Source organism: Phocoena phocoena, chromosome 16 (assembly GCF_963924675.1).
Source record: "Phocoena phocoena chromosome 16, mPhoPho1.1, whole genome shotgun sequence".
NCBI lineage: Eukaryota > Metazoa > Chordata > Mammalia > Artiodactyla > Phocoenidae > Phocoena > Phocoena phocoena.
In genome coordinates, this window is record NC_089234.1 from 47,281,797 (window position 1) to 47,294,612 (window position 12,816).

General features: G+C 42.9%; 1 protein-coding gene across 1 annotated transcript in view; it reads left to right on the forward strand.

The window, feature by feature from the left end:
* Window positions 1-12,816, forward strand: part of LOC136136029 (FERM and PDZ domain-containing protein 2-like) — an 85,811-nt gene that overhangs the window by 15,849 nt on the left and 57,146 nt on the right. Inside the window, exon 3 of the mRNA XM_065893912.1 lies at window positions 12,140-12,265. Coding sequence (XP_065749984.1) covers window positions 12,140-12,265 — 126 coding nt within the window. The remainder of the gene's footprint in view (window positions 1-12,139; window positions 12,266-12,816) is intronic.

Below are 12,816 nucleotides of genomic sequence, written 5' to 3' on the forward strand. Positions count from 1 at the left end.
GTCCTAACCACTGGACCACCAGGGAAGTCCCTTGCGTAGTATTTCAAAGTCCATTTGTTAGAATCACTTATATTATTTCCAGAAGTAAATTTCACAAAGACAAAACCTTTAATATACATTTTTACCTTTAAGAGTATCTTTGTGTATATATTTTTAATAGATATTCAGGCAGTGTAAAATGTAAAGAAGCCTTACAGTTATAGTGAATTAGTTTTTACAGGACTGGACACACCTAACTTCCTATTGCAAACATTGTTGTCATTTTTGGGTGAAACAAACATGATTCTCTATGGCAAGCCTTCTAACAACTGTGATATACGTTTCCAAACACACAGTTTCAAGGTTACAAGTCAGAGATAGTAGACTAACTATTAAAGCAAATAAACAAATACTTAGTCAGAACCTCCATTTTAATAAGCTATAGTATAAATATAAATTTAACTTAAATTTTACGATACCTCATAGGTAAATCACTAATCTCCCCCCTAACCTTTCCAACCCTGAGCTTTCAAACATTGGGTCAATAATTTCTTTACTTGAAGTCTTTCATTAAGCACCACTGACACTTAGGATTTCAACAGAAATTTTTAGTAAGGTTGAATCTAGGTATTATAATCCCCTCCCCCACAGTTCCTCAAATTCACCCATTCGTTACTGCCATAAAGCTTTTTTTTTTTTAAGGTGGATTATCTGAAGCCATTCTCTCTCTGCTCCTTCCATAAGGAAGAGTTCTACTTTTTAAAAAAATTTATTTTATTTTATTTATTTTTGGCTGTGTTGGGTCTTTGTTGCAGTGCATGGACTTCTCACTGCCGTGGCTTCTCTTGTTGCAGAGCATGGGCTCTAGGCGCATGGGCTTCAGTAGTTGTGGCATGTGGGCTCAGTAGTTGTGGCTCGTGGGCTCTAGAGCGCAGGCTCAGTAGTTGTGGCGCACGAGCTTAGTTGCTCCGTGGCATGTGGGATCTCCCTGGACCAGGGCTCGAACCTATGTTTCCTGCATTGGCAGGCAGATTCTTAACCACTGTGCCACCAGGGGAGCCCACAAGGGCTGAATTTAAACATGGCTTGATTATGGTCACGTGGGGTCTTCTTGCTGTCTTTGCTTTTCACTTTGCATGGCGGTGAATATTCCCTGAGAAGCACGGGTCTGTTGGGACAGGGGTGGGGTATTTGAGTATTCTCAGACACTTGTGGAAAATTAAAGAACTATGGAGAGGAGGTGGATAAAATAGATACAGGAGATAGATAAGAAAGTGAAAAGAGAGTATAGAGTTTTAACAGTATAACTTGGATGATAAAGCACTTAATTATAATCATAATGAGCCAGTGATGCATCCAACTGATGCAACTCAGGCAAGTAAACATCATGAAAAAGTGTTCATTCCCAATTATAAGAGGTTGTGTTGTAGAACAGAAAAGTCCCAAAGCTAAAAGTTCAGCCAGTTAATCTGCAAAACCTTGGACCCAGATCCAGAATCTCTGTCTGTAACTAATCTATAAACTAAATATTTAGACCCAGTAGCCTCCACTGGGGAAGTAAAACAAAAGTTTGGGAAGACAAAGGCAGAAAGCATTAATAATTGTAATGTTTCTTTAGAGATAAGTCTTGTAATCATGAAGAAATACGTTTAAGATATTTGAAATATTTAAGAAAATATGACATATTAGAGAACACTCAACATACTTGACTTAATGATTTAATGTGAAATTATATGAATGTAATTCGTTAAGTTTATAAACAGTGTTTATGAGTGGAAGTTAAAGGGAGACACATACAATTCAAAAATAGTCAACTGTTCTTTGATGATTAGAATTTGAAATTATAAACACAATATTAATTGCATCAGCACCAAACAATTATGAAATGTTTAAGAGAACCTGATTTATTTGCTATTCTACTTTTATTCATTATATTGATAGGAGTTGTGTATATATATAAGAAGACTTGGCCTGATAGGTTTGTTAATTTGCTTTGACCTAATTAAAAGTATTAAAGTTTAAAATACAGTTCAAATATTCAAGAGAGCTTAATTAACTAATTTTGAAAATGGAGTTAATTTTTTAGGAGTATTTAATATGTTAATCATAGGTATGACGGTTAGTTTGCGATATGTCAACTTAGCTAGGCTATAGTACCCAGTTATTCAATCAAACACTAATCTGGGTGTTGCTGTTAAAGTGTTTTGTAGATGTGGTACTCAAATCCATCCTGTGGTTATTTACCCAGTTTTGGAATGTATAATTGGAATAGGTATACTCAGCAACCGGCAGAATGCTAACTTGCTTCTCTGACCTATGGAGTGAGGGCTATCACTGTGGGAAAGGCCAAGTGGAAGCCACTAGAAAATAGTACACCAAAAGCAATACTGCATTCCTGGAAGGATTACAAAGATTAGAGCCACCATCAGGAACTTGAAAGATGCAGGGATGGTGATTTGTATCATGGCCTCATTCAATTCTCCTATTTGACCTGTGCAGAATACAGATGGATCTTGGAGAATGACAGTAGATTATTACAAACTTAATCAAGGTGTAACTCCTGTCACTCCAGATGTGGTTTCATTGCTTGAGCAAATTAACACATCCCCTGGTACCTGGTATACAGCTATTGATCTGGCAAATGCCTTTTTCTCCATACCTGTTCATAGGGCCCGCCAGAAGCAGTTTGCTTTCCACTGTCAAGGCCAGTAATACACCTTCAGTGTCCTTCCTTAGGGGCATATTAACTCTCCAGCCCTATGTCATAATTTAGTTTGCAGGGACCTTGACCACCTTTCCCTTCCACAAGTTATCACATTTGTCCATTACATTGATTGCATCATGCTGATTGGACCTGATGAGTGAGATGTAGCAACTAACCTAGACTTATTGATAAGACCTTTGCATGTAAGAGAGTGGGAATTTAATCTCCCCCAAATTCAAGGGCCTTCCACCTCAGTGAAATTTCTAGGGGTCCAGTGGTGTGGAACACGTTGAAGTAGTCCATCTAAGGTGAAGGATAAGTTGCTGCATCTGGCCTCTCCTACAAATAAAAAAAAGGCACAATGCTTAGGGGGACTCTTTGGATTTTGAAGGAAACATATTCCTCATTTGGTTGTGCTACTCCAGCCAATTTACTGAAGTTCCTGAAAATCTGCTAATTATGAGTAGGGCCCAGAGCAAGAGAAGGTTCTGCAACAGAGCTGCTCTGACGCTTGGCCCAGATGACCCAGCAGATCCAACGGTGCTTGAAGTGTCTGTGGCAGATAAAGATGTTTGGAGTTTTGTCAGGCCCCTGTGAGTGAATCACAGTGCAGACCCTTCAGACCCTTAGGATTTTGGAGCAAAGTCCTGCCATCATCTGAGGATAGCTACTCTCTTGATGAACATCTTTTGACCTGTACTAGACCTTAGTAGAGGCTGATCACTTAACTATGAGCCACTAAGTTACCATATGACCTGAGCCGCCCATCATGAGCTGGGTGCAGTCTGACCCACCAAGCCATAAAGTTAGGTGTGCACAGGAAGTGGTATATGTGATATCTGGCTCAGCAGCCCCTGAAGGCACAAGTAGTTTACATGAGGCCAGGGTCCCCTCTCCTGCTACACTGCTTGTTCCCTCTCAGCCTGCACCTGTGACCTCATGATGAGTTCCCTATGATCAGTTAACTGAGGAAGAACTGGGGCCTGGTTTACAGATGGTTCTGCATGATATGCTGGCACCACCCCAAAGTGGAACAGCTACAGCGCTGCAGCCCCTCTCTGGGACAACCCAGGAGGACAGTGGTGAAGGGAAGTCCTCCCGGTGGGCAGAAGTTCTAGCTGTGTACCTGGTTGTTGACTTTTCTTGGAAAGAGAAATTACCAGAGGTCAAATCTACACTGATTCATGGGCTGTGGCCAATAACTTAGCTGGCTGGCCAGGGACTTGGAAGGAATATGATTAAAAATTTGGTCACAGGGAAGTCTGGGAAGAGGTATGTGAATAAACCTCTCTGACTGTGCGAATTACTACTGGTTCTCTGGAGAACACTCTGACAGTTAATATTATGAATTAGTTGAACATTAATCAAATATCTTGTCAAGTGGTTCTTTTTTTATATCAATCACTAGATGAATGGAGCATAATACCGAATTTAAGGTTTAAGAAAAAGGAGCTTTTAAAATTCACAACATTAATAAATTGAATACTAATTTAAACACACGTAGCTTTAATTAATCTCGTTAGGTTACAACTCCTCCCTTCCCCTCATTTAGAACCTTAATGGCAGTGACTAGACATGTGACTTTTGTGACCTTTTGTCGGTTAAATTCTCAGTTTCCTCATCTGGAAATGGGGATCATTTTGATTTGCCTATTTTGAAACATTTTTATGGGAATTACACAAGTTTATGAAAACTCTAAGCTATAAAGGGCTTGTCTCCTTAGAAGGCATTGCTTTAAAATAAAATTTAAGTCATTATCATAAAGTAAGTAAAATTGGTACCCTCTGAGTACAGATTGCATTATAACTGGCCCTGAGGCCTTAAAAAAGAATGAAACAGTACTTTCCAAAGGACAAGCAGGATCAAAGAATACAGCTGGAATGCAGGCTGCGTTAATGACATTGAATTATGTTTTTGACATTTTACTTTAATTCTTCTGATTATGTCAAGAAGAGAGTCTGTTCAGAGCCAAAGGCCTTTCACATTTCTTGAAAGAATTGCTCCTTTCACAGTGAAAGATCAGGCCTTGGGCTCAGAGCATTTGGAAGGCAATATTATCTGGCAAGAATTCAATGATTAAAAAATTAGTTATAATTACCTTCTATTTATGTCCAAGAATACTGATTTTTCACTCACTATAAGTATATTATACAGTTTCCTCTTCAAATAAACGTACTTAAATAAAAAAACTTGCCTCATTAGGACAGATAATATAGGAAAGTGGCAAATAATTGGGAAAATGGTATGTAAGAATGGAATGTGGGAGTAACACTACTTTAAAATACTCTAAATATTTTTCTGGACACTAGTATCCACTCTCTTATATAGAAATGCAAGATTCCACCTTGGGGTACTAAAGAAAGGTAGGCTATCTGCTAGTTGCCTTTTTTCCATTAGCTTGTTCTGTTTCTCACAGCTGTCTTGTAAGGTAGGAAGTATCATTTCCGTTTAGAGATAAGGGAAATGAGATTTTGAGAGTTTACTTGTTCAAGGTCATGCTATGCTGGTGCTGCAGCCAGTATTTAAATCAGGGTCGGGGGCAGGGACTGTGTGGAGAGAATGTCACTTGAGGTCAGGTTCCAAGGAGCTCACTGTGGGAGAGTTCTGGAAGGTAAGAGCCCTGTCCTTTACCGCTTTAAACAGAGCCCAGATGAGGCAGAAGCTGTCTTTTCCTCCTGGGGGGAAGGGTGCCATTTGCCTTCTGCAAAGTTTTGCTCAGATTTTGGCCTGAGTGTAGATGGATGGTTTTTAATGAATGTCCAAAGGGAGAGGAATGAAGGGAGACACATGGAACAAAAGGAGGAGAGAAACAAGGATCATTCTGAAAGCTTTGATTCTATGGGAGCCCCACATCTTTCTCTGGTCCCTCCCCAGGGTGTCTATTTTGGGGACATTGAGATATTTTAGGCATTTTTTGAAGGTTGAAAATGGGAAGTTTATAGCGGCTCAATCCTGGCAGACAGATGGAAACAATTAACACCATAGCTTAAAAATCTCATACTTGGAAGCTGCTCAGCAGCCCTGATGCTTAAAATCCCTCTCTGGGTGGTTGGAGCAGAGATGGAAAGAGGAGGTAAATAAGATGAGTTCAGCACTTTTTATATATTGAGCACTTTGATATAATCTTCCCAACAGTTCCATGAAGGAACTGCCATGATTAACCCTATTTCCCAGATGATAAAACTGAGGCTTGGAGAGGTTATGCATATGCTCTGTGCCCAAGCTCATAGCCTGTTATGGCTGGGGACTCAACCTCCCAAAGTTCATGTCCTTTTTTAGCTAACAGGTAGAGAGTATTGCATGAAAAAGTCTATGGCAGGCTGAATAATGCCTCCTTCCACCTGCACACCCCCAAAGATATCCACATCTTGGTCTGTGGAACCTGTGAATATTACCTTATATGGCAAAAAAGACTGCAGATGTGGTGAAGTTAAAGGGTCTTGAGATGGGGAGATAATGCTGGATTATCCAGGTGAGCCCTAATCCCAAATGTCCTTGTAAGAAGCAGGCAGAGGGAGATTTAAAACAGACAGAAGAGGAGAAGGTGAGGTAACTACAGAGGCAGAGATTGGAGTGAGGTGGCCACAAGCCAAGGAATGGTGGCAGCCACAGACACTGGAAGAGACAAGGAACAGATTCTCCCTTAGAGCCTCTGGAGGGAGTGTGGCCCTGCTGACACTGATCTCAGCCCTGAGAGACTGTTTTCTCTGCGATAATAATTTCTACAAACCAACAAGTTTGTGGTAACTTGTTACTGCAGCCACAAGAAACTATTACAGGGTCTGTAATAGAATCGTAAGGGACAGCATTTCAGGGACAGCGAGAGGGAGAAAGAATACTGAGAAAGTTAGGGGAACCAGGAATCTGAAGTAACACGGAGTGTTTCAAGGAAGGAGTATTCAACCACTGACCTGTCCCAAGGAGACCAGAGGCTGTGCATCATCCCCACCATACAGTTCTCCTCTGCTGCCCTCGCTTCCATCTTTATGCCCTCTCTTCCTAGGCAGTGGGCCCTTGAACTCCTGAGCTAAGAAGGGTCTTTGAAGCTCCAGAGACCTTGGTCCAAGTTCTGTCCCAATGCAGGAGTGTCTCCTAGGGCATTGCAGAGGGTTGTAAGTCACACTAACTGTACTTTGTTTAAGGCCAGAGATCATCACTGGTGCCTTGGTGGAGGGTGAGGGAGAGGAGGTAAGTGAGGGCAGAATACTGGAACGTGACTAAAATCTCACAGTCCAAAAGCCACTACGCAGTCAATAGATGATTAGGATTAGTAGAGATCCTGACTTCTTCAGAAGCCAGCACTTTACAAACACTGTAAAATATCACCGCAACAAATGCACAAGGCACAGCCTCCCTCGGGTAGGTGGCTTGATCCACCAGCTGGCACTCGGTGACTGTCACTCATCAGATGTCTAGGTGAATTAGACATGGTTCTCCCTGAGGGCTGGGGGGGTGGAGGTAGATGTGAGCCTTGCCCTTGAGAAAAGCCATCTCCACGTACAGAATGGGTGAAATGAGATAAGGTGTTAGACTCCAGCCCTCAGGCATCGTAATCCCCTCTCTGCCCTGGTCCATACACAGCAGCGTGGCTGTGTCAGTAAGGCTTCTGCCTGGCATCACACAGTGTGGCATCACACAGCGTGGGTTGCATTTATGCTGCAAGCTAGCAGGTAGGCCAAGTTTCCTACTGCTCTGAGGCAAATATGCAAACTCCTCTCGGCCAGAGAGGCTGGGTAGACGTGCACCTGACCAGCTCTGCGCCTCCCCTCACACCTCTCTGCCCCCTTGCTTGCTTCCCTCACCCCATGCTCCTGTCCTGCCCAGCTTCTCTCTGATCTCAGAATCTGCCATGCCCTGGGATTTTGCACCTGGTGTTCCCTCTGCCTGGAAAGTTCTTCCCAATACTGACACCTTCTCGACCTTCAAGTCTCAGCTCAAATGTCACCTCTCCAAGGCTCCTTCCTGGACCACTCCAGCTCAGGTGTCCCCACACCAAAGGCATGCTGTAGTGCATCCCCTTGTCTATTTGTTCTGCCTAGTCTCTCTCGCTCTGTGGAATTATTTTGTTTATCTGTTTACCTGTTCATTGTCTGTCCCCTTCTCCCCATCCCCCCTAGAATGTAAGCCTCATGAGGGTAGGATGTTCTATTGGACCTACCATTCTATTCGTAGCCAGAGCTTATAATATACTAGGCAATCTCACAGATGAAGCTCAGGGCTGCTCCCACCATGGCCCACGTGAGAGGGCAGCCCAAGAAGAAGCACTAAAGAGCAAGGTCATGGATGGAGCTTCTAGGCCAAGCTAGACCCGGGTGTGAGGCTGCTGGAAGCTGGTGGCTGACAGGATGTACCACAGCACAAGAACTTATGGAAGGGAGCCCCAGGAAACTCCTGAATGGGCAATGGGGTTTCAGATGGAAAAAGAGACTTTTAGGTTATTATATGACCACAGAAGTCTTCAGAGAATGGAGTCAATACAGAGGACTCAGGCAGTGGAGGTGAGATCCAGCAAGATGCTTGAGAGATGAGGGTGCAGCAATGAAACTCCCCCCAAAAGTCATGCCTGTTGGCTGCATGCTTTTTCCAAGCAGCCCCACTGGCAGCGGGACTGGGTTTATCCATATGGTGGGATCCCTCCATCCTTTAGATAGTTAACGATCCCCTTTTTAGTCCACGGTACAGCAGTAGCATGCACTCGCCCACCAGACCGTTTAGAAAAACTTGGAGAGAAGCCCGGAGGTATCACAACATGCTGGTGAAAGGCTGATGATGACTGTTTCATAGCCCATTTGCTGTTTGTTTAGTTACTTTCTTGAACTAATTTCGTAAGTCTGTACTCTTTGTCATGGTGGCCCCTGAAGTCTCCACTCAGTTAATTTAGTGGGTACCTAATGATTGGACAGGGGTTTCTTTAAGTGCTTGTAACCAGTAATTCTCCCAGTCTTTGCTGGAGGGCTCTGTGTGTTGTGAGAACAGGCCTTCAACACTCAGCCAGGCAGTACACACTCTGTCTTAGTTATCACTTCGGACTTTCTCAGAATCTCAGAGTCAGCCAGAGGTGAGTGTTTCTCCTCTCAGGGATTTTCTGGAGCTTTTCAAAGGTAACTATAGATATCTCATTTCCCGGTTTCTTCTTTTAAGGTTTTTGTTTGTTTGTTTATGTTTTTTAATTAGCTTGCTGTTTGCCCAACTGTTATTGCTACCTCCAGCAGCTGCAATGGTAAACAATTGCTGTTGATTGTTTTTGAGAAACGTCCCCTGGTAAAAGTCTGCTTGCACTGGGCAGACTCTGAATTGGGTCAAGTGATAGCAAACATTGTGAGAGGGGCTTTCCAGAGAACTGCCAGACAGGTCAAATAATGATAATTCTCTGGCAATGGAGTTTTGAAAGAGCTACAACTCTGTTTTGATCTTTACTATATCTACAAGGCTGCTTGTTTCATCACTGCTTTTATGGAGGAGAGGGTTTTTTGGAGGTTTTTACTCTGACATTCCCATTACCTCATTTTCTCCTTTCCTTTCCTTTCTTTCCTCCCTCCCTCCCTTCCTTCACTCCTTCCTTCCTCTTTCCCCCTCTCTCTTCTTTCTTTCCCTTTCCATTTCTTCCTTCCTTCCTTCCTTTCTTTCTTTCCTTCTCTCTTTCTTTTCTTTCTTTTTCTTTCTTTCTTTCTTTCTTTCTTTCTTTCTTTCTTTCTTTCTTTCTTTCTTTCTTTCTTTCTTTCTTTCTTTCCTTCCTTCTTTCTTCCTCTCTTCCTCCCTCCCTCCCTTCTTTCTTTCTTTCCTTCCTCCCTCCCTCCCTCCCTCCCTTCCTTCTTTCTTTCCTTCCTTCCCTTCTTTTTTAAATAATTCACTTGCTGAAGAACTTAGGCTGTTTGACTTGCAGAGTTTCCCAAGTTTGGATTTCGCGATGGCATACTCTCTGTGTAGTTCAATATATTCTTTACCCTTTAAAGGTCATAAAATGGCAGCTAGATACAGAGACCTGATATGACTCAGGTTTAATCCCTTTGTAAGACTATAGCTGGTGTTGTGTCCCTTCTACAGGAGGCACAATATATAAATTTTCAGGGCAGATTTCTAGTGCAGTCAAATTTATTTTCAAGCAGGATGGTAAGTACATTTACATTCCAAAATTAAAATAGGAGCAGAAATCTCATTCAACCAAGCCTAAACCCTCTTAGCTGGCTATTAAATAAGAAAAATTTAATATGTTGGTTTGTCAAATATAGAACTTTTAGGATCTAAGACCATCTATAATTATAATAACTTTTGTAATACTTCAGTACAGTATAATAATTCCCTATGAATACTAGGTCAGTGCTGTCCAATATTAATCATAAAAGTTAACACTTATATAATATTTATTTTGTGCTAGGCACTGTCTTACTCCCTTTTACATATTGTGCATATTTTCATTTCCCTCTGCTTGGTAAATTGAAAATGTGAATATATACAGTATATACATTTTGTTCCTCCTATTAGCATGTGTTGGAAAGTGTTGACTACATTATGTTCAACAATCACGAAGTCCCCAGTTTCAGTCTCTTCATTTTAAAACCCTGCACAAAAGCCTGTGATGGGCAAATATTGTTCTTCTGCTCAAGAGTTGATATTAAGAGTTGATACAGGAAATATCTACTGAAGAAGCAGACGTGGCAACATTAACCACCTCACACATGTTCAGCTATTTCCTCCCAGTCTGTAGCTTGTCTTTTCATCCTCTTAACAGCATCTTTCTGAGAGCAAAAGTTTTTAATTTTGAAGAGGTCCGATTTATCAATTTTTTCTTCTATGACATGTGTTTTTGGTGTCAAGTCTAAGAACCCATTGCCTAGTCCTAGATCCAAATATTGTCTCTTATTTTTTCTAAAAACGTACAGTTTTATGTTGTACATTAATCTATAATCCATTTTAAGTTAATTTTTATATAAGGTGTGAGTTTTTTTCATGATGGATCCAGTACTATTTGTTGAAAAGGCTGTCCTTCTTCCATTCAATTACTATATGGAAATGATGGTATTAACTAACTACTCCAGCCTTTCTATACATTTAATGCAATTTTTTCTAGTCATAAAATAGCTAGAAAAAAAAATCACATTTCATATTTTTTGAGAGATACTTCATTTTGAGATTCAGAGATTTCATTTCCTATTTGAGAATCATAATCTTGTCCCATTGTTTTCTCTTTACTAGGCAGTGTTTCATTGTGGTTATAAAGATTTAGAAAAATGTGGCAGAATGAGAATGCCTAGTCCATAAGTCTCAAGAAAAGTTTGAAAGAAGAAGTAGGAGGAAGAAAAAAGAAAAGAAAGACAAGTGAGGGCCTGGATTACAGCTTTGATTCCATCATTGTTTACCTGGATTCCCTGGGACTGCTTTCCTGCCTGTAAATGGGATCAACAGTCCCTCTCCGCAGACTCCTTGTGGTAAATAATATGACATACAGAAAGTGTCTAGGTTCTGCTGCAGTGCCCTTCTCACCCTCAGGGGACAGATGGAAGAGCCAGGCTCTTTCTCCTGGGAATCAGGCTGCAGGAGGCTGGTCTTGGAGGTGCGTGGAGGGAGCTGAGCAGCTGGCGAGTGGAGAGCTTGGATTAGCATGTTGGATGGAGGGATGGCTGGGCCATAATGTGCTCCCCACCCTGCCCCCAACTCAGCACACCCGCCCTCGGAGCTCCGGCTATAGAAAAGATCAGTGACGCAAATGGATTAGGAAAAGCCTGCCTGGCCTCTTCCTGCTGCCACCGCACCTGGGGCTCTCCACACTGGAGATTAGTGGGTGGCAGCTTTGTCAGGGGGACAGACATTTAAACGTCAGCTTTAGTTTAAAGAGAGCCTCTAAGAAGCCTTTCTCACCTCCTTCTCCAGCAGATCAGTCCCTTGCTTTCCTGTGAGTCTGCACCTTTTCAAAACACATGGCTTACTATTCCTTCTACTGATTCTTGCCCTTCAGGCACGTGTCAGTGATCATTAGAGACAGGGCTGGTTCTGGCACCAAATCCAACTCTGCTTGTGGCAGCCAGAGAGGAAGAGACATGAATCATGTCTGGGAGGCAAAAAACGTTGTTTACCCACTTTCCTAGACAGAGAGGACAGCAGGCGAGAGACATTCCCCAGACAAGGAAGCTCTCTGTGACAGAACATGCCCAGCTCAGAGGGAACCATTCTCATGGTTTGTTTGTTCATTCGTTCATTTATTGACTTAACACTTAACTGGGAGTTTATTTATGTGCTCATTCACTGAGAACCAGCTGAACCCAGCCAGCCACCAATGAACATTTCTTTAGCTTCTCCTGTGTGTCTGGCCCTGCACCCAGGCGGGGGGACGTAAGCGATAAAACATGGGGCTGGTGTGCTGCAGAGGGGGCTGGACCATGCATGGGCTGGCATGGCCAGTGCTGGTCCAGACATGCTCCTAGACACTGCAAGGGCTCTGCCACACGTGTGTCTTTGCAGGCATGAGCCCGGCCTCTGTGACTCTGGCCAGTGCCCTGCAGGTCCGGGGCGAAGCTCTGTCTGAAGAGGAGATCTGGTCCCTCTTGTCCCTGGCTGCTGAGCGGCTCCTGGAAGACCTCCGTGGTGGTAAGAGTGTGTGACTGGGGCAGCTGAGTCACAGGGAGCTGAATGTGAAGCTTCCCAAACACATTTCTGGGTGCTGCTTATTGATGTGTCATCCGTCCGAGGTATTAGAATGAGTAGGCAAAGGACACCCACCCATGGAGCTGCTCTGGGAGGGCAGCTCTGTCTCTTGGACCCATGGCATGCCGCAGAGTTGGAAGAAAGTTCTTTTGTCTTGGTATTGCAACTTTTCTGGGCATGGTGTCTAGGGAGAGAGCGGCTGCAGCTCTGTGGGCCTCTCCCAACACCTGGGCAGTCTGGGCAGAATCAGAGACAGGAGGCAGGGGGCAGCTATCAGGATGGCTGGCACCCGCAAAATGGTCCCCTGCAAGATGCTGCAACAGCTAGTGTCCCATCAGGGGACAGAACCCACACACTCAGTGGTCTAAACAGGGGAGGTTAATATAAAGAATTATTTATAACTCCGACAGAAAAGTAACTGTCAGATATAAGAAAACTCGACATGGCCCCCTAGGATTGAGGGCAGTACCCAGTGAGGGACAAAATTTGAAGGG